At 37.3% G+C, this 26759-nt stretch overlaps 1 protein-coding gene across 1 annotated transcript in view; it reads left to right on the forward strand.

Annotated features, from left to right (window-relative positions):
• The window catches only part of NIPBL (NIPBL cohesin loading factor), a gene marked incomplete at its 5' end in the record, with an annotated part of 119014 nt that overhangs the window by 58098 nt on the left and 34157 nt on the right, over positions 1-26759 (forward strand). Inside the window, 12 exon segments of the mRNA XM_070056647.1 lie at positions 1611-1749; positions 4055-4137; positions 4713-4845; positions 6079-6222; positions 8704-8793; positions 9818-10032; positions 10143-10245; positions 10830-10928; positions 11025-11171; positions 16025-16159; positions 17203-17301; positions 21093-21146. Of these exon segments, the coding sequence (XP_069912748.1) occupies positions 1611-1749; positions 4055-4137; positions 4713-4845; positions 6079-6222; positions 8704-8793; positions 9818-10032; positions 10143-10245; positions 10830-10928; positions 11025-11171; positions 16025-16159; positions 17203-17301; positions 21093-21146 (1441 nt within the window).

The following is a 26759-nucleotide window of genomic DNA, read 5'->3' on the forward strand; positions in this document are numbered from 1 at the left end:
ATTGACTCCCCAAATGGCCTTAATGGCCAGTGCTGGGACAAGACAAAACCAGGAGCCAAAAGCTTCACCCGGGTCTCCCACATGGGTACAGAGGTCCAAAGACTTGGGCCATCTTCCCCTGCTTTCCCAGCCACATTAGCAGGGTGCTGGATCAAAGGAGCAATCTGGACTCAAACCAATGTCCATGTAGGATGCCAGAGTCGCAGACGGTGGCTTAACCTGTGATTATTTCTAAAGGCAATTTAAAAAAAAATTTTTTTTAAAGATTCATTTTATTTATTTGAAAGAGTTACAGAGAGAGGTAGAGACAGAGAGAGAGGTCTTCCATCCAGTGGTTCATTCCCCAGATGGCGGCAGTGGACGGAACTGCGCCAATCCAAAGCCAGGAACCAGGAGCTTCTTCCAGGTCTCCCGTGGGGGTGCAGGGGCCCAAGGACTTGAGTCATCTTCTGCTGCTATCCAGGCCACAGCAGAGAGCTGGATTGAAGAGGAGCAGCTGGCACTAGAACTGGCACCCATATGGGATGCCGGCACTTCAGGCCAGGGCTTTAATCCCCTGTGCCACAGCACCAGCCCCTTTAAAGGCATTTTAAGGGTGGGCTTTGTTGCAGTGGTTAAGGTACCACTTGAATTGCTGACATTTCAGATGGAAATCCCTGGGTTCAGCTTCTGATTCTTCTGCTATTTCTAGCTTCCTGCTAATGTGGACTCTGGGGAGGCAGCAGCTTGTGGCTCAAGTACTTGAGTTACCCATATAGAAGACCCCAGTTGAGTTCCCAGCTTCTGGCTTTGGCCTGGTCTAGGCCCAGCTGTTTTGAGCTAGTGAGCCAGTGGATGAGAGCTAACTTTCTCTCTTTCATTTCTCTTTCCCTGCCTGCCTTTTAAATATGTAAACAATTTTTTAAAAAACAATTTTAAGAAACAAATTTTTGGCCGGCGCCGCGGCTCACTAGGCTAATCCTCCGCCTAGCGGCGCCGGCACACCGGGTTCTAGTCCCGGTCGGGGCGCCGGATTCTGTCCCGGTTGCCCCTCTTCCAGGCCGGCTCTCTGCTGTGGCCAGGGAGTGCAGTGGAGGATGGCCCAGGTGCTTGGGCCCTGCACCCCATGGGAGACCAGGAAAAGCACCTGGCTCCTGGCTCCTGGCTCCTGGCTCCTGCCATCGGATCAGCGCGGTGCGCCGGCCGCAGCGCGCCGGCCGCGGCGGCCATTGGAGGGTGAACCAACGGCAAAGGAAGACCTTTCTCTCTGTCTCTCTCTCTCACTGTCCACTCTGCCTGTCAAAAAAAAAAAAAAAAAAAAAAAAAAAAAAAAAAAAAAAAAAAAAAAACAAATTTTTGCTATAAATTTTATTAAGTGCATGCTTTAGGCTAGAACTTTGTATTACATTCTGTATTTTTTTCTTTCACATTTCAATTATCTGAAACACATATACATTTACTTGATACTCTAATTTATAAAAAATAAACATAAAAATATTATTATAAGTACTAAAGGTAATGCCCAGAAATGTTAGTAAAGAAAATATCCTAAAACTTTAAGGTGGTAGTTGACATGTAAAATGATTTTCTTCATACTTCATATAATTTAAATTGTTTCTTATTCATTAAAGGTTAAACAGTAGTGATATGGATGGAGAACCTATGTATATCCAGATGGTTACAGCACTGGTTTTACAGCTTATTCAGTGTGTAGTACACTTACCATCATCAGAGAAGGACTCTAATTCAGAAGAGGATTCAAATAAAAAGGTAAGGAAAGCTTTAAAGGTTTTATAACTTTGTACTTTTATGTAAGGAAACACCTATATTCTTTGTCAGAAAACTAAATTTCTTAATTAAGAGTTCATCAATGTACTTTAGGCTTCTTGTGAAATATTAGACAGCATTTTTCAGAGATTTGAATTCTAACTTAATGTCTACCACTCATGAAACAAAAATCATTTTATTGAGTTTATTCAGCTTGTTAAATATTACTGTTAGTGGTACATTAAGCCTATGATTAGAGTGGATTGAAATTTAGGAAGGATGGAGGGAGATTGAGAGAGGAAGGAGGGAAATATGGTTATCTTCTTAGAATTGTACCTATGAAGTACATGAAATCTGTTCTCCTTACATTAATAAAAATTAAAAACAAAAAACTGCTCTCTCTCAACCTCTCTCTCTCGACCTCTCTCTGTTTTTGCCCTATTTTTTGTTCCCCCCCCTCTCCAGCATGTCGGGTTTCCCCCACCCAACAATAAACCTTTCCTTCAAAAAACAAAAACTGAGATGGTACTACTTAACAAGCCTGCCATACCGGTTTGTAAGACTCAAGTGACAAATCTGTTTTGTTACAGCCAAGTTTAAATATATTTAGTAGTTATTTCTACACTTAATTATAAAATATAATAAGTAGTAAAGTAAATATTGTCCAAGGAGTTGAGACCATCTTTGAATTTTCCCCTTCCAAGCCCATTGTTCTGTCTTTAGTTTTTTCTTCCTTACTCTTAGTAACTTATATCATGAGTATGTTTATCCCCTTCCATTTATTTATTTGCATAAATTTGATGGCAGATCATTATGTTCTCTTTTTTTAAGTTTTTATTTATTTGAGAGATAGTTACAGACACAGATAGGGACTGAGACAGAGAAAGGTCTTTCATCCACTGGTTCACTCCCCAAATGACTACAATAGCCGGAACTGGGACAATCCGAAGCCAGGAACCAGGAGCTTCTTTCAGATCTCCCACGCAAGTGCAGAAGCCTAAGCACGTGGGCCATCTGCTGCTGCTTCCCCAGGCCATAGCAGAGAGCTGGATCAAAAGAGGAGCTGCCAGGATACAAGCCAGCACCCATAGGGATGCTGGTGCTTCAGGTGGAGGCTTAGCCTACTGTGCCACAGCACCAGTTCCATGATCTTTTAAATTTACATAAATGACAGTGATGTATTTACAGCTAATTTTTTCAGTCAACATTGTTTTTAATACATATAATGTGCCAGATTGTTTTTGACTTGAGTTAAACACCTCATTTAATGGTATCACATCTTACAACACAAGTTTCTCTAAATATTCTAAGAAGTAGAATTACATGCATTAACTTTAGTGGACTTTGTCAGTTTCCTTAATGGGGTTTTCAGTTGGCATTTCTACACATTTTGATTTTACCTATTCTGATCGCTGTGAAATAGTATCATGTTGTATTTTGCATTTTCCTGGTTACTGATGAGTTTGAGCTCCTTTACCTGTATTTATTTACTCTCTGGATTTCTGCAACTATGAATTGACTATTTATATTCTAATGTTTAAATTTCTACTGAAGATGTTTAATTTTTTTAGATTACATCCCATTGTTTCATAAATTTTGAGGTTAAAATATTCTTTACAGTATTAGTTTATGCTTTTGATCCAATTTTTCTTTTTTTAAAAAATATTTATTTATTTATTTGAAAATCAGAGTTACAGAGAGGCAGAGGCAGAGAGAGAGATATCTTCATTTTCTACTGGTTCACTCCTTACAAAAAACTGCTCTCTCTCAACCTCAACATGGCCACAATAGCTGGAGCTGGGCCTATCCAAAGCCAGGAGCCAGGAGATTGTCACAGGTCTCCCATGTGGGTGCAGGGGCCCAAGCACTTGGGCCATCTTCTAATGCTTTCCCAGGCCATAGCGGAGAGCTGGATCAGAAGTAGAGCAGCTGGGACTCGAACCAGCACCCATATGGGATGCTGGCACTGTAGGTGGCGGCTTTACCACATACCACAGTACTGACCCCAATCCATTTCTTCTTGTTCCTGACCTGCAGCATAGTAAGCAGTTATTGATATTATACTTGTTAACCACATTTGTCACTTTTACATTACTTAATAAGTTAAAATAAATTCTACCAGTATTTTTAGTATTTTTATAAAATAGTAAGACATTTTTATTGTGGCTCTTCTCTTTATATAAAAACTTAATCATTTTAGTACTCAAATGTGTTACCTCTATTCTGTAATAACGTCGTAATTGCAACTAAGCCAGTTTGCTTGTTGATTATTTCTTATGTCTTTATAAATTGATTTTCCCTTCTCTAGGTTGACCAGGATGTTGTAATTACTAATTCTTATGAAACAGCTATGCGAACAGCCCAAAACTTCCTTTCTATCTTCCTTAAAAAGTAAGTTAAAATAGCATAAATCTGATTTTTATTTTCCATAGTATGGAGAATAGTTCACTTATGTAAAAGATTAATTCAGTTTTCTGCCACAGTCTGAATACTAAATACCTCTCCCTGGTCCTTAGTTTCCTGATCTGATTTAAAGTGAGACAAATTAGAATATTAAAAATCCAAAATTTTTTAATTTGCTTATAATTTAGATTCTAAATAATTAAAGTATTGGGTTGAACTTTTTTATCATTTTTTAAGCAAAATATGGTACATTTCACCTGATAGGAGTGTTTGTAGAGATTAGTTAGCCTGCATAAGAATTTAGGGTAATCTTGTAGAGAAAAGAACAGTGATGATATTTTAAAATGTGAATACTTACCAGAAAATAGTGTTAATATTAATAAATTGATTTTCTATATTTAGGGGGAAATGGCATTTAAGAAATAGATTATTTTAAACCATGTTCAGTGTACTTTCATGCCTTATTACTAGATATAGAGAAAAGAAAACCTAGTTAACAAAATTTCAGCAAGTGGGTAGACATGTCATATAAATTGACATCCTTCTTATTTGTTTTTGAACAGATGTGGTAGTAAGCAAGGTGAAGAAGATTACAGACCACTGTTTGAAAATTTTGTTCAAGACCTTCTTTCAACAGTCAATAAGCCTGAATGGCCAGCGGCTGAACTACTCCTTAGTTTGTTAGGGAGACTGTTGGTAAGAGTATAGCATTTAAAGATTATTAGATTACTAGAAGACAACATAATGAGGATATACTCTGATTCACAGATGATGAATTCTTTAAAAATGTGTAAGGAAATATGAACATTGCATCTCTTTTTTTGCATGTGCATAACTGTACACAATATTGTTGGTACTTTGTAAAAAACTTTAAAATGTTGTGAATTTTAGTGCTTTCATTTCATTACATAAGAAAACAATGTTTTAAAATATTGGGGGTGGGGCTGGTGCCGAGGCTCACTTGGTTAATCCTCCGCCTGTGGCACTGGCATCCCATATGGGCGCCGCTTCTAGTCCTGGTTGCTCCTCTTCCAGTCCAGCTCTCTGCTGTGGCCCAGGAAGGCAATGGAGGATGGCCAAATGCTTGGGTGCCTGCACCTGCATGGGAGACCAGCAGGAAGCACCTGGGTCCTGGCTTCGGATCGGCACAGCGCCAGCCATAGCAGCCATTTGGGGAGTGAACCAATGGAAGGAAGACCTTTCTCTCTGCCTCTCTCTCTGTCTCTAACTCTACCTGTCAAAAAAAATATATTGGGGGTGTGTGGAAATGTTATATTATTAAAAGCATTTCAACACTGAGTCAGAAGTTACTGTAGTTACTCAATTCAAAGCATGCAACTGATTGACATGAATTCTTTGTCGCCTTTAAGAGTATGTCTGAAAATGCAAGGCAGTTTTTAGTCCTCATATTAGGAATTGCAAAGAAATTTTGTGATTTCACTTTAAAGTACATTTGGACTTGTGCAATACAAATTTCTACAAAGCTTTTTGGATCTTAGGAGGTGTTGGTGGTATAGTGGTGAACATAGTTGCCTTCCAAAGCTTTTGGGGTCTTAACTTTCTCTGAATTGGAAAATATATTAGTACTGTCCTAAAAGTAAGATGAGTCATAGGCATCAGAATTCTGTGCTAAGAAAATTTTACCAGTTAATTTCCCATTTTGCGTAAACAGCTAAGCCTGTATTTTTAAAAAGTGACTGGGTTTTTGAGTAAATTTAATCTATAATTTTGTTAATAAATGAAAATGCTCAGACTTCAGAAAGTAAAATAAAAAAGCAAAAATCATTTTTTTACATACTACCACAAGAACAAGAAGTTTAAATTTTAAATAATAAAACATAGGTTGGGAATTTACATTAAATTGCTGTTAAAGATATATTGTTCTAAATCTACTAGCTTAATGGAAAACTACTTTATTTCCATGTTTAGGTTCATCAGTTCAGTAATAAGTCAACAGAAATGGCTTTAAGAGTGGCGTCTCTTGATTATCTTGGAACTGTCGCTGCACGACTGAGAAAAGATGCTGTTACAAGCAAAATGGATCAAGGATCTATAGAACGAATTTTAAAGCAGGTATTGAGATAAAGTATTAAAATTTCGGGATAATAGTTGGTTGCTTTGTTTAAATATTCTTGCATAGTCTTTCATTTTATAGATTGAAAATAAGATATTTCTAAAAGTGAGACTTAGGGGTGAATTATAAATTCTACTGGGAACTTCTAAATGGTTTATATAAATCCTTTGTTTACTTTCTTTTAATGAAATATTCTTATGCATGTAGAATACTATTTTGTATTTAACATAAGTTTTATTTAAATCTCTAGTTTACTGAGATGATTTTAACATGCCCTGTCAGATGGTTTTATAACTTTCAATGTTGTGTATCTTTTATATTGAGAAGTAAGGGCTTCCTTCGCCTTTATATTAGAGAATTTTCATCTTGAGGGGACATATTTTATTGCCATATTTATTCTTTTCTTTAAAGTATGGGTAAGGGAGTAGTAAAACAAAGTTATTTCAGAAAATTGATAGGAAAAAGACTGAAAAAAAAAAGAAAATATTGGGACATGGTCTCTAATCCTATCAGGTACTGCTCCTGTTTTCATTTTCTTTTTAGTTTTCCTTACATTCATAACTGTATACATTTTAGTGGAAGTACCTCTAAATTTTTTCATTTGATTTTTAAAAATAATTTCAGCCTTAAGAGTAGTGCAAAAAAACCTCCCATAAGATCTCTGCCCAAATTCCTTAATTGTTGACAATTTACAGCATTTGCTTTATCATATTCTCAGAATACACATGTATCTGGATCTTTATATGCATATTTGTTTTGTTTTTAAATTTATTTCTTTTGAAGTTAAGTTGCAGACATGATGTCACCATTACCCCTAAGTTCTCTAGTATAGTGTTTTTCAAAGTATGGTTCCCCTAGACTAGCAGCACCAATGTTGACATTATGTGGGAATTTGTTAGAAATGTAATTTCTGGGGCTGGCACTGTAGCTTAATGGGTTAAGTCACTGTGATGCCAGCATCTCTTATGGGCCCTGGTTCCACTTCCAGTCCAGCTCGTTGCTAGTGCGCCTTGGAAAGCAATGGAAGATGGCCTAAGTATTTGGGCCCTGTACCCGTATGGGTGACCCAGAAGGAGCTCCTGGCTCTTGGCTTCAGACCTGCCCAGCTGCTGCTGTTACAGCCATTTTGGGAGTAAACCAGTGGCTGAAGATCTCTCTCTCTCTCTCTTCCTCTAATTCTGCCTTTCAAAGAAATCAATCAATCTTAAAAAGAAAAGAAAGCAGCTATGCATGATTTCAGGTTTTTTTCCCCAAACATAAGTATCTTTCACTTTAATTTTTAAACAGATTTTTTGAACTACCCTCATTTGAGACTGCCATTCCTCTTCTATTTAATAGGTTACAGTGTATTGCCATCATTATTTGACTGGTGAGATCCTCTTTATGCTAGCTTTTATGACCTTTGATGTATGTGTTCCCTTTTTCTTTGAGGACTTACTTTCTATGCCATCCTATACTTCCTGACCCATCTTTTACTTTCTCTGCCCCAGCCCTTGGAGCATCTGTTTCTCCAAAGAATTGCAGTTCCTTTTTTTGGTGAATGATAATACAGATACCTTGATGTTCAGGCTATATAACTTTCAGTATTTCTTAGAGGGATCCTTGGATCTCTTACTGCTACATATAGCTGTGTAGATTGTTCTTGTTCAACCTCAGGGAGAGCATTATTCATAAATATCTTTTTGGCTCTTAGCGCATTTCTCGGTTGCCTTTGGAAATTTAGAGTTTATTCACAGTGCTATGGCCAATTTCTGAATACATCGGTCTCACTATACCCCTAGAACATGTGTTATTCAGATCTTTGCATTCTACTTACATATGTTCTAATATATTCTATAGTCCTATATATTCTACTTAAATATATATTTAGAACTTCACATGATATGGACATGAACATCAACTCAGTTGATTCCTATCTGCAGAATTCTTGATAGAACCTAAAGATAAAGTTCCTTTCTGCACCTGGATAGAAAAATAACTCACCTATTGAATATTTAATATTCTACATGAAACATCCTGTTTTCATATTAATTAAAAATAATATTTTCCTTCTACAATGTTCTTTTTAAATAATATCTCAAAGGAACATAGTCTTACAAAAATTTCAGCATTGTACAAAATATATTAATACAAATAGTTACAGTTTTCATTTATGAGATTTAAAGTTTGGAGGTGTTCTCTTTAATTCAAATAGAAAACCAGTTCCAGGGCATTCCTACTTCTGAGGATTTAACACATTGTTCTGGTAATTTTTGTTAGCTGCCAGTGTGCTGTTTAAAAGAAAGAAGGCATGTAGTTTCTGACATATTTTTAAAATAAAGAAATAGTATTTTTCTGTTTCTTCCTCTTAGTTGCTATAGTTAACATTTTCACTTTTGATATTTGTCAGTTTCTTTCTTCAGATTTTTGTTTACAACTAGATGATTATTAGAGCACACCAGTAATTTTTTGTTGTTGTTCTTATTTGTTACACCCTGTAGGTTTCAGGAGGAGAAGATGAAATCCAGCAGTTACAAAAGGCATTACTTGATTATTTGGATGAAAACACTGAGACTGATCCTTCACTAGTGGTAGGATTCTTTGCTTTCTGGAGGCGGGATACTATATGTATATTTAACTTGGGTATAAAAAATATTGGGAGGTAGCATGAAGAGGAAAAGTTAAGTTGTCTGGAATATTGATTTTGAAATACAGGGATGCTAATAGTTATAGGTTGATTTGTCTTGTATGGTATTCTGGTTATATGTATTATAGTATACCAAAATTTGAGTAATGAAAAATATTTAAAAATCTTTTTATAAATTACCATTGAATCTTGGTTAGGTTGCTGGTTCTCACTGTGGATATGGGCCAGATAATGCATGAGATAATCCATCAATATATAAAAATAAACTATTTACTTTTATTTCTATTTTTAAAATATAGCCATTGTGTTTTCATGTGTATTGTGTATCCAGATTAGTAGTATAATAGGTTCATATATAAAATGTATGCACTGTATTAGAAAACAGTAGACATATACCTGGGGTATTTTTACTTTTATTCTTTAATGGATGGAATGTGTAATTAAATGGGATTAGAGACCACTGAACTATTCAGCCAACTACTACAGGTTTTTGATATGCATTCAGAGGAACATACTTGCAATTGTTCTTCATATTAAACTACTTCACTGATAATTGATCTATGTATTTCTTGTAGAAATAAGACAAAATTTGAAAACAGGCAGAGTCTTCCACCTTCAGCATTTTATACCTTTGTTCTAAACTTCTACAGTTGACTGTAAAATCTGTCTAAATTTGCTGTCTCCAGTGATATGTCCTTGGGTAATTAGTTGATAGTAGTATTCTATATTTAATATACTTGTATTTATCAAATAATCATTGTATATCATTGTTGCAAGTATTAGAACAAAGTAAAGTAAGTTTTCTATCTTTGAGGCTATCCCAAAGTTTTAAACTTTTTATTTGATGAAAATTGTTTTCAGTGAAACCTCACAATTGTGTTCTGGTTGTGAGTACTCTGATTTTATTAATTGCTGGAGAATTTTGTTGCTAATTTCATCATGCTCAAGTTTTTCTAATTTGTTTCTAGTTTTCTCGCAAATTCTATATAGCCCAGTGGTTCCGTGACACAACTCTAGAAACAGAAAAAGCAATGAAATCACAAAAAGATGAAGAATCATCTGAAGGAACACATCATGCAAAAGAAATTGAGACAACTGGTCAAATTATGCATCGGGCTGAAAACCGGAAAAAATTTCTTAGAAGCATTATCAAAACCACACCTTCTCAGTTCAGCACATTAAAGTAAGATCCCAGATAGAAAATATATATACATACTCTGTTATCTCTTTAATACCCATTAACCTAAGTTACAAAAAAAAATTAATAAAATTTTGATGACTTTTCTGTTGCAGGATGAACTCCGATACTGTGGACTATGATGATGCTTGCTTGATTGTTCGATACTTGGCCTCCATGAGGCCATTTGCCCAGAGCTTTGATATTTATTTGACACAGGTAAACTGGGCCAATATTTTTCATACAGAAAGTTGATTTTTCTGAGTGGATGCTTAAGGAGTTGTAACAATATCTATTCATTACTGAGTATGGATAGTTAAAAGATTATAGAAATTCTATATTCCATATTTGTTATAACTGTCTTTTCTGCATGCCTTTTACATACTGATTCTTGTTTCAAAAATAAGTGGCTATGTATTTATGAATATACACATTATGGTATAATTAGAGTGAATTACAAAAATACTCAGTTACCAAATGTCCCTAATTAAAGGTACACACATAGTGAGGTTTCAGAGGGACTGAACATTCTTGAAAAGGAAAACAATAAAAAACAGTTTTGTTGAGAATACCAGAGTGAAAAAGGGCCCCAATGCCTGCCTCACTTACCCCATGTGCTAATCTTTAAAGCTTTGGATTAGTAAATATTTTATATATAATCATTAAAATAATTTTATATCTAAATACTCATATAGAAAATAAAGGGAGGCAAGTAATAGGTTTTTTATTGCATATTTTCATGCTATATTTTGTTAAATTTTATATATTCTAAAGTTTATGAATAATCAATGTTTGCTTGGCAGATCCTACGAGTTCTTGGTGAAAATGCAATTGCCGTTCGAACAAAAGCCATGAAGTGTTTATCTGAGGTTGTTGCTGTAGACCCCAGTATTCTTGCAAGGGTAAAGAGAGCAAAAATAATTCTTATTTGGTTATTCTATTCAAATTAAAATACTAGTTTATTAAGTATAAATTACCTTTTCTTTACTTTTGTTTAGCTCGATATGCAGCGAGGAGTTCATGGACGATTGATGGACAACTCCACCAGTGTCCGAGAAGCTGCAGTAGAATTACTTGGTCGATTTGTCCTTTGTCGACCTCAACTTGCTGAACAGTATTATGATATGCTAATTGAAAGAATATTGGTATGTTTGCCATTTTTATGATTCATCAATATAATTTTGCATTTTGAATATCATGTATTGTTTTAAAATGTTAAGCTAGAAAAGTAATGTATCAATTATATATTTATAGTCTTTAATCTGTGAACTATAGCAACTTTGTGAAGGATGCATTTTCAAGAGGAACACTGCTCAATATCATAAAACAGACCATTGGCAAAAATTGGATTTCTTTTCTCACTTTCTATTACTTTTTGATTATTCCAGTTAACAGTGAACAAATGATTAGGACTGCATGGAAAAATAGATAGGAACCTAGAGTATTTATATATTCATATTTATAAGTATATAAACAAGAATTATTATTGCAGTGAGAGAGAGCTATATAAAGTTAGTATCTGTTATTTTTGGATCCTTTATGCATATTTGCATGTTTCCTTAGAACTGAATTTTGACAAGCTCAGATACCTACAGGGTAACTCAGAAAGTTATTTGAGGCCTAAGCACAAATTTAAAAATTACTGCTCTAAGATACTTTTTCCTTCTTTGTCAGGGAACTCTTGCACAGTAGCATTTTCCTGGAAAACAAAAGGAAGCATTAGCATTAGGAAAGAACTTTGAAATCCCCATATGACCCATTACAGGAATATTGACTTTATATGTATTAGTGCGTGAGAGTGGGTATTCTCACCTTACCAAGTATTTTTTACCATTAGAGTAGAGGGGTATACTTTTCAGCTTCAACTAGGCATAAAATCTTTGTTGTAGAATAATTTGGTGGTGGGGGGGGGGGGGCGCCATGGCTCACTAGGTTAATCCTCCGCCTGCGGCACCAGCATCCCATATGGGCACCGGTTCTAGTCACGGTTGCTCCTCTTCCAGTCCAGCTCTCTGCTGTGGCCTGGGAGCAGTGGAGGATGGCCCAGGTGCTTGGGCCCCTGCACCCGCGTGGGAGACACCTGGCTCCTGGCTTCGGATTGGCACAGCCCCATCCGTCATGGCCATTTGGGGAGTGAACCAACAGAAGGAAGACCTTTCTCTCTGTCTGTCTCTCTCACTGTCTGTAATTCTGTCAAATAAAAAAAAAAAGAATAATTTGGGGTGAGTGGTAAGCCAAATGACCCCATATTGGAATATATGGCCTTGATGTTTGGCTCCAGCTACTATCTCTTGCTTCCTGATAATGAAGACCCTGGGTACTAGTGGTGATGGCTCAGGTAATTTGGTTCCTGCCACCCACATGGGAGACCTGGATTGAGTTTCCTGGCTCCCAGCTTCAACCTGGGTGATGCCAGCCATTGCTGGTATTTGGGAAGTGAACTATTGGATGGGAACTCTGTGTCTCCACCTGCTAAATAAAACAACAGGACAAGCCGGCGCCGCGGCTCACTAGGTTAATCCTCTGCCTAGCGGCGCTGGCACACCGGGTTCTAGTCCCAGTCAGGGCACCGGATTCTGTCCCGGTTGCCCCTCTTCCAGGCCAGCTCTCTGCTGTGGCCTGGGAGGGCAGTGGAGGATGGCCCAAGTACTTGGGCCCTGCACCCCATGGGAGACCAGGAGAAGCACCTGGCTCCTGCCTTCGGATCAGCGCGGTGCGCCGGCTGTAGCGCGCTGGCCGCAGCGGCCATTGGAGGGTGAACCAACAGCAAAAGGAAGACCTTTCTCTCTGTCTCTCTCTCTCTCTCACTATCCACTCTGCCTGTAAAAAAAAAAAAAAAAACAAAAAAAAAAACAAAAAAAAAAAAACAGGACAACATTGTGACCTAGCCCATTAAGCCTCCACCTGCGATATTGGCATCCCATATGGGCACAGGTTTGAGACCTGGCTGCTCCACTTCTAGTCCAGCTCCCTGTTAATGCATCTGGGAAAGCAGAAGATGGCCCAAGTGCTTGGTCCCCTGCACCCATGTGGAAGACCTGGAAGAAGCTACAGACTCCTGGCTTCGGCCTGACCCAGCCCCGTTTGTTGTGGCCATTTAGGGAGTGAACCAATGGATGGAAGATCTCTCTTTCTGTTTCTCCTCTTGTCTCTGTAACTCTGCCTTTCAAATAAATAAAAAATAAATACTTAAAAACAAATAAATAAAACAACAAAAAGCAAGGCAGGCTTTTGGCCTAGTGGTTAAGATGCCCACATCTTCCATCAGAGTACCTAGGTTCAAAACCAGGCTCCAAGTTCTGACTCTAGTTTCCTACTAAAGTAGACCATGATAAGCTGTGGTAATGGCTCAAGTGATTGTGTTCCTGCAACCCGTGTGTTAGTTTTGCATTGAGTTCATACCTCTCAGCTTTGGCTCCCTCCTGGAATTGTTGTAGGCATGTGAAGGAGTAAACCAGTCAGTGAGAACTCTTTATCTGTCTGCCCCTTTCTCTCAGTAAAAATTTTAAATTTAAAAAAAGTTTTAATTAAGAAATAATTTAAGAAAGGAGTGGAAGAACTTTTTCACTTTTAGTGCTTCAGTCTTTTCAAGAGTGAAGAGTAAAATCAATAGGATTCTCAATTACCTGACAATTAACTCTAGCAAACTATCCTAACATGTTTCAGAACTGCTGAATGATATAATGGAAATCAGTAATTTTGCACACTGCCTTATGCTTTTTATTTTATTTTTTAAAACTTGTTAATATCAAAGTCTGTTTTTAAAGAATGGCTTACTTAAGTCATCTTTCTTTAAGATTTGTTTTATTTGAGAGAGTTGAGAGAGTGGGAGAGATGAGAAAGAGATCTTCTATCTACTGGTTCACTTCCCAAATGTCTGTAACAGCCTGGATGGGCCAGTCCAAAGCCAGGAGCCAAGAACTCCATCCAGATCTCCCACATGGGTAGCAGTGTCCTAAATATTTGGGCCGTCTTCTGCTGCCTTGCTAGGCATGTTAGCGGGGTGCTGGATCAGAGTGAGCAGCGGGACTCCAACATGGGATGCTTGCTTTGCAGCTGGCAGCTTAACATTGCTTAACCCCATGCCACACAACCGGTCCCAAAAGTCTTTTAAATTAAAGAAAAATTATACAGTAAACACCCTTAAACTCACCTCCATATTTGATCTAAACTTAAATTATCTTAAGTTAAATTACAAACATTTTACTGCTTTCCTGTGCATACTTCAGCTTGACTATCACCAAAAATAAGGATATTGTCCTATCAAAAGAAAACCGTCTCACCCAACCATTCATCTTCAGATTCTTAAGTTGGCTTTTTTTTTTTTTTTTTTTTTTTTAATAATTAGAATCCAATTTAAGGTAACATGTTGGAGTAGGCATCTTGGCACAGTGGGTTAAGCCACCACGTGTGATGCCTGCATTCAGTATCAGAGTGCCAGTTCAAGTCCTGGCTGCTTCGTTTCCAACCCAGCTCCCTGCTAATGTACCTGGGAAGACGCAGATAATAGCTCTAGAACTTGAATCCTGACACCCACATGGAGGCATAGGTGGAGTTCCGGGCTCCTGGCTTCAGCCTGCCCCAGCCCTAGATATTGCAGTCTTTTAAGGGAGAAAACTAACCAATGGAAGTTTGCTTGCACGCACTTGTGTGTGTGTGTGTCTCTCTCTCTCTCTCTCTCTCTCTCTCTCTCTCTCCCCCTCCCTCTCTCTCCCTCACCTTCTCCCTCCCCCCTCCCTCTCTTTGTATCTTTCTCTGCCTTTCCCATGGTCATCGAGTCTCAAAGTTGAAGACTATCTTCCTACTCTTTTATATACTACCCCATGACATTGACTCACTTAAAAGACCAGGTCAGTTTTGTTATTTTCCCATCATTTTCTTTACTTTGTAACTTTGTTTCTTGTGTTCCCTTTAAATGGTAAGTTAGTACTAAGGTTTGATTAAACTTTTCTGTTAAAATTTATCTTAAATGCTATTGAAGTGCCAGATACTATTCTATTTATATTTATTATATATTTCATTCTAGCAAGCTTATATTCTAGTCTTGTGCCCATTGCAAAGCAACAGAATATGTTCTTGGATATCCTATGTTGAAAGTAAATATAATATGCGGCAGATGTTTAGCTCAAAATTTTACGTCACTCCTTAGGATGCCTGCAGAGTGCCTGAGCTCTAATCCTAACCTCCACTTTGAGTTCAGCTTCCTGCTAATAGATACCCTCAAAGGCAGAAGGTGATAATCCATGTACTTGGGTGTCTTCCACCCACATGGGACACTAGGATGGAGTTCCAGGCTCCTAGCTTCAGCCTGTCCCAAGCTGTTTCAGCTATTTGGGAAGGGAACCAGCTGAAAGCCCCTGTTTCTCTGTCTATCTCTGTTTGCCTCACAAATACAATGAAAATGAGTAATATTAATAAACAAATGAATAATTTTAAGGATGAATATAACAAATCATATTCATGTTAAAAAACCTGTAGGGCCGGCGCCACGGCTCAATAGGCTAATCCTCTGCCTTGCGGCACCGGCATACCGGGTTCTAGTCCCAGTCGGGGCGCCGGATTCTGTCCCAGTTGCCCCTCTTCCATTCCAGGCCAGCTCTCTGCTGTGTCCCGGGAGTGCAGTGGAGGATGGTCCAAGTGCTTGGGCCCTGCACCCCATGGGAGACCAGGAGAAGCACCTGGCTCCTGCCTTCAGATCAGCGCGGTGCGCTGGCCACAGCACGCCAGCCACGGCAGCCACTGGAGGGTGAACCAACGACAAAAGGAAGACCTTTCTCCTGTCTCTCTCTCTCACTGTCCACTCTGCCTGTCAAAAAAAAAAAAGAAAAAGAAAGAAAGAAAAAAAGAAAACCTGTAAACAGAGAATGTATAAACCACATATATCATGTTAACAAATAATGAATATAATGAATACCTATTTTCTAATTTCATTCTATCAAATTTGTACACTTCAGGTATTTCAATTTTTCTGACATTTAAAAATACTTTCTGTTTTTAGGATACTGGTATCAGTGTCAGGAAAAGGGTAATAAAGATTCTAAGAGACATCTGCATTGAACAACCTACATTTCCAAAAATTACAGAAATGTGTGTAAAAATGATTCGTAGAGTCAATGATGAGGAGGGCATTAAGGTAAGACAAAACACTGGCCACTTTAAAACTTATTTTCTTTCATGTTTGAAATAAGATGTTTGTTACTGCTAAATTTTATTGATTTAAATACATATAAAAGCTTAACAAGAGAATCAACATTTTTTGTTTCTAAACTTAAATTTTTAATGTCTGGATTTTTGTATTGCATAAAATCTATTCTTTCTCAACCAATTCAGCAATTATGATATTTATTTATGTCATTGCATTATATCCAAAAGTTTGTCATCAGATTGAAACTGTTTAATTTTCAAATGGTATGTGTTTGGTTTTCCAAATTAGTAAATAAAAACTATGTTGAAAGTTTAATCTTTAAATTCATTAGTGAATTCACATACATGTGTTGTCCCTAATTTTTTTTTGAAGTTTAGTAAATACTGTAACAACTACTCCAAAATCAGTAAAAATATAGTTTTTAGTTTCATCAAAAACATTTGTGAGATAGGTGTTTGTACAACAATTAAAGATACCCACAACCCATATTGTAGTGCCTGCATCAAGTTCACTCCTCTGCTTCCTGTCCATGCTCTTGATAATGAGCACCGTGGGAAACAGTAGATGATGGCTCTCAAGTACATGAGTCCTTGCCACCCACTTCAGAGACCTAGACTGAGTTTCTAGCTCCTGGCTTAGCTTGACCCAGCCCAAGCTCTTGCAGTCATTTGGGAAGCGAACCAACCTTAGGAGATCTCTACCTTTCAAATATAAAAAAAATATTAATTTTAAACAAAAATAAAAACCCTATGGGGGTATACTCTGCATAAGTTTTAGGCCAGGCTAGGTTAGGCATAGTAATACTCATTGAAATTATTTAGAATTTTTGCCACCTTTTACAAATTCATACTTTTGAAAAAAAAAATAGTTATTTAAGAAAACTGTAAGGAAATTCATTCCAGAATTTCCATCAGTTTGTGTTTTGATTGGTTATTTGTGGTTTTGTGATGAGCTTTATTGAGAATTTGGGATTGCAGATTTGCTGTGTTTGTTATGGTGAGTTAGGTAATTTTACTTTTTTTTTCTTTTAGAAATTAGTGAATGAAACATTCCAAAAACTCTGGTTTACTCCAACTCCACACAATGACAAAGAGGCAATGACAAGGAAAATTTTAAATATCACTGATGTGGTAAGAAAGGATGGAATAAGTGTGTGGTCACTGGTGCAAAGCTAGTTGAGGTTCAACCTGTGTTATGAAGGGAGAGGCAATGATGAAATATTTGATTAATTTGGATATTTTCTCATGCTTCTTTTACCTTATGTTTCTGGAGATACTCAAAGGATGCAAGTAAGTTCAGGTTGTTGTGTTTTTGTTTTTTTTTTTTTTTTTTTTTTTTTTGACAGGCAGAGTGGACAGTGAGAGAGAGAGAGAGACAGAGAGAAAGGTCTTCCTTTGCCGTTGGTTCACCCTCCAATGGCCGCCGCGGCCGGCGCGCTGCGGCCGGCGCACCGCGCTGATCCGATGGCAGGAGCCAGGAGCCAGGTGCTTTTCCTGGTCTCCCATGGGGTGCAGGGCCCAAGCACCTGGGCCATCCTCCACTGCACTCCCTGGCCACAGCAGAGGGCTGGCCTGGAAGAGGGGCAACCGGGACAGAATCCGGCGCCCCGACCGGGACTAGAGCCCGGTGTGCCGGCGCCGCTAGGCGGAGGATTAGCCTAGTGAGCCGCGGCGCCGGCGAGGTTGTTTTCTCATAGCCAAAATTCTTGGTGTTCATTCATGTTAAGTATGGATGTTGAGATTCTCCTATTTTTGCAACAATTAAAGATAGGTAAAGAAGTGGAAGAATAGATACAGTAGTCCAAGAGTGGCAACTTAGACATAATTCTACCTTTTTCAGAAAATATGAATTTAGTTTTGTTTCATTACAGACATAAACTGTGATTTTTTTACCCAGAATACATTTTTAACTATATTTTTAAATTTATTAATACATAGAGATTTGATGAATTTCATATATACAATTCCAAGAATACAGTGATGATAATATTACTCCTTCCTTCTCTGCCTCCTCTTTCCTAGTTTTCTTTTTATTTTTTGTGATAATATACTTTCAATTTACTTTATAATCACAGGTTCAGTGTTCCTCTAAACAAGTGAAAAGTAGACCACTGTTCCACAGGAATATAATAAACAAGGGCTGTAAATAGTAATCAGATCTTAAGATGTCAGTTTCACTAGTATACATTACTTTTTTGTACTGTATATACTAGTTACCAAAAATCAGAGAAAACATATGATATTTGTGTTTTGAGAAATGGCTTATTTCACTAAGTGTGATGATCTCTATTTGCAGCCATTTTATTATAAATCACAGGCTTTCATTCTTTTTTATGGCTGAGTAGTATTCCGTCGTGTGTATTTGCCACATTTTCTTTATCCTGTCATAAGTTTATGGATATCTGGGTTGATTCCATATCATCTTAGCTATTGTGAATTCTGCTGCTTTAAACATAAGGATAAAGTCTTTTATATGCTGATTCATCTCCTATGAATAAGTTTCCCAGGAGTGGGATTGTAATGTCATATGGTAGATCTATTTTCAGATTTCTGAGGAATCTCTATACTGTTTTCCATAATGGTTATACTAATTTACATTCCTACCAACAGTATATCAGGGTAACTTTTTTTCCACGTCCTCACCATTTGGATGATAGCCATTCTAAGTAGGGTGAGGTGAAACCTCATTGTGGTTTTTATTTGCATTTCTCTAATGTCTGCTGATCCTCCTGAATGTATTTTCATGTGTCTATTGGCCATTTGTATTTCATCTTTTGAAAAATGCCTGTTCATGTCCTTAGCCCATGTCTTAACTGGATTGTTTTATTGTTTTGTTGTTGTTGAGTTTTTTGAGCTCCTTATATATTCTGGATGTCAGATGCATAGTTTGCAAATATTTTCTTCCATTCTGTCAGTTGCCTTTTCACTTTGTTGAGAGCTTCCTCTTAGCTAGATGTATTCTCATCTGTCTGTTTTTGCTTTTATTGCCTACAGTTTTTGGGTCTTATTCAAGAAGTCTTTGCAGAGTCCAGTGTCTTGTATTGTTTCCCTGATGTTTTCCTTAAGCAGTTAGTTTGGTAGTTTCAGGTAAAATTTTAAATCCTTGATACATTGTAATTTTTTTATGGGATGTGAGGTGGGGCTCTTACTTCATACAGAGATCCAATTTTCTCAATACCATTTGTGGAAGAGATGGTCCTTTCTCCAGGAAGTGATTTAGCTCATTTGTCAAAGATTAATTGGTTATAAATGCATGGATTACTTTCTGGAGTTTCTGATCTGTTCCATTGGTCCATGTATCTATTTTTATGCCAGTACCAGGCTGTTTTTATTATAATTGCCCTATAGTATGTCTTGAAATTTAGTGTTGTGATGCCTCCAGATTTTTTTATTTAGGTTGCTTTAGCCTTTCGGGATCTCTTGCATTTCCACATGATTTTTAGGGTCATTTTTTTCTAGATCTGAGAAGAATATCCTTGGTGTTGGTGTGGGATGGCAATGAATGCATTAAATTGCCTTGGGTAGTATGGACATTTTGATGATATTAATTCTTCCAATGCACAGATGTGCAAGATTTTTCCTTTTTTTTTGGGGGGGGGTGTCTTATTTCCTTCCTTAATGTTTTATAATTTTCATTGTGAGCATCTTTCACATCCATGATTAAATTTATCCAAAGGCATTTAAAGTATTTTGTAGCCATCATTAATGGGACTGATATTGGGAGTTCTTTTTAAGCCATGGCATTGTTTGTGGATACAAATGCCGTTTTTTGTGTGTTGATTTTATTTTCTACAACTTTGCAAGCTCTCTTATGAGTTCTAATAGTGTCTTAGTAGAGTCTTTCGGTTCCCCTGTATAAGAGATCATATCATCTGCAAACAGGGACAATTTGAATTCCTTCTTTGCAATTTGTATCCCTTTGATTTCTTTTTCTTGCCTAATGGCTCTGGCTAAAACTTCCGGGAGTACATTGTGTATTCATGGTAAAAGTGGGCATCCTTGTCTGGTTCCAGATCTTAATGGAAATGCTTCCAGATTTCCCCCATTCATTGTGATGCTGGCTGTGTGTTTGTCTTATATTCCTGTGATTGTATTGAGGCATGTTCTTTCTATACTCAATTTGCTTAAGGTTTTCATCATGAAAGGATGTTGTATGTTGTCAAATGCTTTCTCTGCATCTATTGAGATAATCATTTTTATTCTTCAATTTGTTAATGTGATGTATCAGATTTATTGATTTGCATATGTCAAACCATCCCTGCATCCCTGGGTTAAATCCCACTTGGTCTAGGTAGACAATCTTTTTTGATGTGTTGTTGGATTCAATTAGCTAGTATTTTGTTGTGGATTTTTACATCCGTGTTCATTAGGAATATTGGTCTATAGTTCTGTTTCTTTGTTTTATCTTTATCTTGAAATTTTGGAATTAAGGTGAAGCTGGAGTTTGTCTGGATTCCTTCCCTTTCAATGGCTTTGAATACTTCAAGAATAGAGATTAGTTCTTTAACAGTTTGGTAGAATTTAGCCTAGTGAAGCTGAATTATGTTTTAAATATGAAATATTTTTTATACATAATTATATTCTGTATAACATATTTTTATTCTTTTTAAGTTTTACAGATTTTTCTGGTAGAGTGTGGTTCAAGTTATTGTTCAAGATTTAGTACTATATTAATTAAACTTCAATACATTAAACTAATTTTTTTACTATCTTCCAAGATATTTTTACAATAAAATTATATAACATTTGTTATTGTTTGGGTTGCTGAAAATAATAAACTATTTACTTTAAAATAAACTTTTCAATTTGAGAAAACTGAGAATTTTATATACTTAAAGCTGAAGTATGCAAAAAATGTTTTTTCAGATTATAAAATACATTTCTAATATTTATTCATAATTTTATCATCTTTTCCTTCTTAGGTTGCTGCATGCAGAGATACTGGATATGACTGGTTTGAGCAACTACTTCAAAATGTGAGTATTATTTTGACATTGATAATATGAAGTCTAATCCTTCACAGACTTTATGATTTAAAAGAATCTTTTCAGTTCTGTGTTAATTATTTAACTTTTGCTAGGAAAAATTCATGTCAATGTTAAGTATTTTTCTTGCTCCCTATTTAGTCAATTATTTTGCTGTTAGAACAGTAAGTTTTCTGAATAACTAATTGAAATCTTGTCTTCCCTTCCAAATAATTATTTTTTATCCCTTTAGATAATATTCATGAGATCTTTAAATATACATATTGCATGACATACATAAAACATCATTTGTCAGGTTTTAAAAACCCATAGAATTTCCTATAGTAATACAGAATTAAATCACAATTAGTGCTTTTTTGAAAACTTCTATAAGTGGAAATGTATACCTCCCTTTGAATCTTTAAATTTAGTTCAGAATATTTAAAATAGAAATGTTCTTCATTCTGCTTCAAAAAAATTAGCATTTTTCCAATATTTGGCATAATTCCCTTCCTAAATCAAATGACTCTGTATTATATGACCTTTTGACCACCTTAGTTAAATCACCCATTCCAAAGGCAACAGTATAATTTCCAAAAACTCTGCAACCACATATTTCATCTGATAATTACAGTAAGTGATTAAGTAAAAGTTAAGTGTAGCTTTCAGAAATACTAGTCTATGGATTTAGTAGCAAGAATGTTATTGACAAGTTAGAAGAAGAATGGTAGTTTTACATCTATTGTATGTTTATTCATCTGATTTAGTTAGTTGTTGCCCTTTCAATCAATGCATGCTCTCTCTTCTGTTTTCCTACCTTAGTTTCTACCAACAATTTAGTTTACTAATGACATTGAGATTTTATGATGAAGTTCTTTATAAGTAGCAAAGTTTTGTTTAATGAAAGAAATGAAGAAAATTCATTTATTCATATACATGTGACGGAGATATAATCACTCTTAACAGTTATATCAACATATGTGCCTAAATTTTATGAAGAGCAAGGAAGGATATAGAAAAATAAACTTCTAGGATTATTGCAATGTTGAGTCAGGAATAATTGGCACACTTACTGTTTCTACATGTGCACATATACACACATTCACCCCATTCAGTACAATTCCAGGTATTTCTGATTTTTGGGGGGGGGATTGTATTGATTTCTTATAAGTCAGTGATTCCTCATTCATGAAATAATGGCTTCCTATGGAAATTTGAAATAGCACATTAAAAACTTGCAGAGTCACACATGTACTGAACTGCTGATAGACTAAAGAGTTACATTAGTATATCATATTTAAATATGTGGAGCTATCATTTCCCTTATAACCTGAGATGACTTCATTGCTTTTTGCAATTTTTCAGTAGTCTGTGAAATAACTTCCACCATAAAGTACCTAACATTTTTCAGTGTCTGTAAAGTACTCCAGGTATTTAAGCCACTGTCATAAATTTAGTACTGATCCTAAGAAGCTCTGCAGAAAAGCCTTCAGAAAACCCTGTTATAACTCATGATAGATACAGAAAATTTTTAATTCATATCAAAATTCTTTTCATTATAATTGCTTATGATCCAAGAATGGTTCTTTTTTAATTTATGAGGATATGCAGGCAATGGAATTAGTTAAAGCTAACCCTTACTTCATCTATTCCTGGCCTTTGAAATCCAAAGTAAGATCTTATTGAAGGTTAACATCAAGTACTGTCTATCTCCATCAGTGAGTGATTGCATAAATAAACTGCGATGTTTGCATACAATTTAATAATATTCCACATTATAAAGGAACAAATTATCAATACATACAGCAACATAAAAGAGTAAGAAAAACATTACAAGTATGCACAGTAAAAGAAACCTTACACAGAAGAGTACATATTATAATTCCATATTTATGAAGTTCTAGGGGAGGAAAAACTAATCTGTATTAGGAAAAATCAAAATGGTTGCAGAACACCAGGGACTGACTGGAGAAAGACATGAGAGGACTTTCTGGGGTGATAGTAAAAGTCTGTGTTAGTTATTCTAAAAGTTCATGAGCATTGCTTGGGATTTGTTACTAGCTCCTACCCTAACCTTAATGACTCAGTAATCTGATGGTGGGACCCTTCACTTTATAGTTAAACAATTTCTCCATATGATTCTGATGAAGGTTAAAGATTGAGAACCCTTGTTCTATGTCGTGGTAGAGGTTTGAGTTACAATGCTGAATGCATTTGACAGAACAATGTACACTGAAGATTTATGCATTTCATTATGTGTACATTTTATCTCAATAGGAAGAAAAGGGGAGAATTTACTGGTGTTCACAATTTACTTTGAAATACCCCAAAAGTAAAATGGGTAAAATATATGTATATGCAAATGCATATATACACACATATATATGCTTATGTAAAGCATGTGGGTGTGTTTGTATTGGTGTGTTTATTAATGTCAATAGAATAAAATGTTAATAGTTGAAATGATTGATAGAATATGTTCATGGTAAAATTTTTTATTGTGTACTTGAAATTTTTCATAATAAAATATTAAAATGATATTAAAGGTGCCTACGTTGAGGTGGGCATTTGGTATAGCAGTTAGGCTGCCACTTGGGATACCTGCATCTCATGTCAGAGTCCCTGGTTCAAGTCCAATTTACTCTACTACCAATCCACCTTTCTACTGATGTGAACCCCAGGAATCAGCAGGTAATGATCCAAATACTTGGGTCCCTGCCATGCACATGCAAATGGAGTTCCAAGCTGCTGGCCTCAACCTGACCCAGCCCTAGCTATTGAAGGCATTTGGGGTGTGAACCAGTGGATGCAAGATCTCCCTATGTCTCTCTCTCTCTGCCTTTCAAATAAAATGAAAAGAAGTAAATGAAAATTTTTCATGAAGATAAAATGCAAATTCATTAATTAATCCATAAATTAAAAAGCCAAAAATGAAAATTACATAAAATCTTAAGATTTCATCAAAATCAAGAAAAAGTAATTCAGCAAATATGTCAAAGTGATTGTAAAATGTCTATGGGAAAAGCAGAGCTAAAAAGTAAATTATTTCTGAGAAAGCAGGAACTTTGATACAGGATTATTTTTAAAGATATAGTAACTGGGGTGGGTGTTTGGTCTGGTGGTCAAGACACCCACTTCCCACTATGGAGTGCCTGAGTTCAGCTCCTACCTCCAGCTCCCAACTCCAGTTTCCTGCAAAATGCAGACCCTTGGAGGCAGCAGTGATGTCACCTTGTTGCCCATGTAGGTGATTAAGTTGTTGACTCCTGGCTTTGCAATATTTGCACCCTTGGCAATTGCAGGTATTTCAGGAGTGAGCTAGAGAATGGCAACTTGCTGTCTTTGTGTCAAATGACAAAATTTTTTAAAAATATACAATAATTGGACAGCGCCGTGGCTCAATAGGCTAATCCTCTGCCTTGCGGCGCCAGCACACCGGGTTCTAGTCTCGGTCAGGGCGCCGGATTCTGTCCCAGTTGCCCTTCTTCCAGGCCAGCTCTCTGCTGTGGCCCCAGAGTGCAGTGGAGGATGGCCCAAGTGCTTGGGCCCTGCACCCCATGGGAGACCAGGAGAAGCACCTGGCTCTTGCCTTCGGATCAGCGCGGTGCGCCAGCTGCAGCGCGCTGGCTGCGGCAGCCATTGGAGGGTGAACCAACGGCAAAGGAAGACCTTTCTTTCTGTCTCTCTCTCTCTCACTGTCCACTCTGCCTGTCAAAAAAAAAAAAAATATATATATATATATATATATATACACACAATAATTAAGACATAGCAGTACTGAAAAGACTAAAAAATAAGGGAAAATAAGCCTATACAGAATATATTTCCTGAGCCGGCGCCGTGGCTCAATAGGCTAATCCTCCACCTTGCGGCGCCGGCACACCGGGTTCGAGTCCCGGTTGGGGCGCCGGATTCTGTCCCGGTTGCCCCTCTTCCAGGCCAGCTCTCTGCTGTGGCCAGGGAGTGCAGTGGAGGATGGCCCAGGTGCTTGGGCCCTGCACCCCATGGGAGACCAGGAAAAGCACCTGGCTCCTGGCTCCTGCCAGGATCAGCGCGGTGCGCCGGCTGCAGCGGCGGCCATTGGAGGGTGAACCAACGGCAAAAAGGAAGACCTTTCTCTCTCTGTCTCTCTCTCTGTCCACTCTGCCTGTCAAAAAAAAAAAAAAAGAATATATTTCCTGTAAACAGAAGTGGCACTACTGATTGTAAGGAAAAGATAAATAGGCATGTAACAATAGTTTCTTCATAAGGAATTATCTTTTAAAATTGATTCCTGGCCAGTGCCGCGGCTCACTAGGCTAATCCTCCGCCTTGCGGCGCCAGCACACCAGGTTCTAGTCCTGGTCAGGGCGCCGGATTCTGTTCCGGTTGCCCCTCTTCCAGGCCAGCTCTCTGCTGTGGCCAGGGAGTGCAGTGGAGGATGGCCCAAGTACTTGGGCCCTGCACCCCATGGGAGACCAGGAGAAGCACCTGGCTCCTGCCATCAGATCGGCGTGGTGCACTGGCTGCAGCACGCTGGCCGCGGTGGCCATTGGAGGGTGAACCAACGGCAAAGGAAGACCTTTCTCTCTGTCTCTCTCTCTCACTGTCCACTCTGCCTCTCAAAAATTTAAAAAAAAAAAAAAAATTTGATTCCTAATTAATTCAACTAAAAAAGTCAGCTCCATCATCAGTTAAAGGAAAGCTTTTAAACTTTTACCCAAAAAACAATATATTTTTTGCTTTTGTGAAGGGGATGATTCCGCTTTCTAAGATTTATTTATTTATTTGTTTGAAATGCGGAGTTACAGAGAGAGAGCGAAAAGAGTTCTTCCATTGACTGTTTCACTACCCAGATGGCCACAATGGCACAACTGCTTGGGTGGGCCAGGCCTAAGCCAGGTGCCAATCCCATATGGGCGCCAGTTCGAGTCCCAGCTGCTCTTCTTCCAATCAAGCTCTCTGCTATGGCCTGAGAAGGCAGTAGAAAATGGCCCAAGTCCCACCCTATGTGGGAGATGCAGAGGAAGTTCCTTGCTCCTGGCTTCAGTTGCAGCCATCTGGGGAGTGAACCAGCGAATGGAAGACCTCTTTCTCTGTCTCTACCTCTCTCTCTAACTGTTTCAAATAAATTAAATAAATCTTTAAAAGAAGAAAAAGCATAAGTCACAAACTGGGAAAACAAAATTGACACACATACAACAAAGGATTAATAGTGAGAAAAATTTAAAAAGTCCTCTCCTGTGAACATGTGTAAGAGTCCCAGTAAAAAAATAGGTAAAATTCATGAATTGCATTTCATTAAGGATCTAGCACATTTGCCTATAAAGGTGTTCAACTTCGTTTAGTAATATGTCAAATATAAATCAAGGCTACTTTTCAGCCCATTTGATTGGCAAAAATTGGGAACTGAGACAATAACAAATGTATAACAAGATGGATTAAGTAGTACCTCATGGCACTGCTGATAACTGAGAGAGTGTTTCAAGTTGAACTTTCCTAATCCAAAAATCCAAAATCTAAAATGTTCCAAAATCCAAAACTATTAGCACTATAGTAGATGATGGCATAATTGGAAAATTCCACAGCTGACCTCTAGTAACAAGTCACAGCCAATATTCATGTGAGAGGACAAGTGTTTGGCCT

This window comes from Oryctolagus cuniculus, chromosome 14, assembly GCF_964237555.1.
Source record: "Oryctolagus cuniculus chromosome 14, mOryCun1.1, whole genome shotgun sequence".
Classification (NCBI taxonomy): Eukaryota; Metazoa; Chordata; class Mammalia; order Lagomorpha; family Leporidae; genus Oryctolagus; species Oryctolagus cuniculus.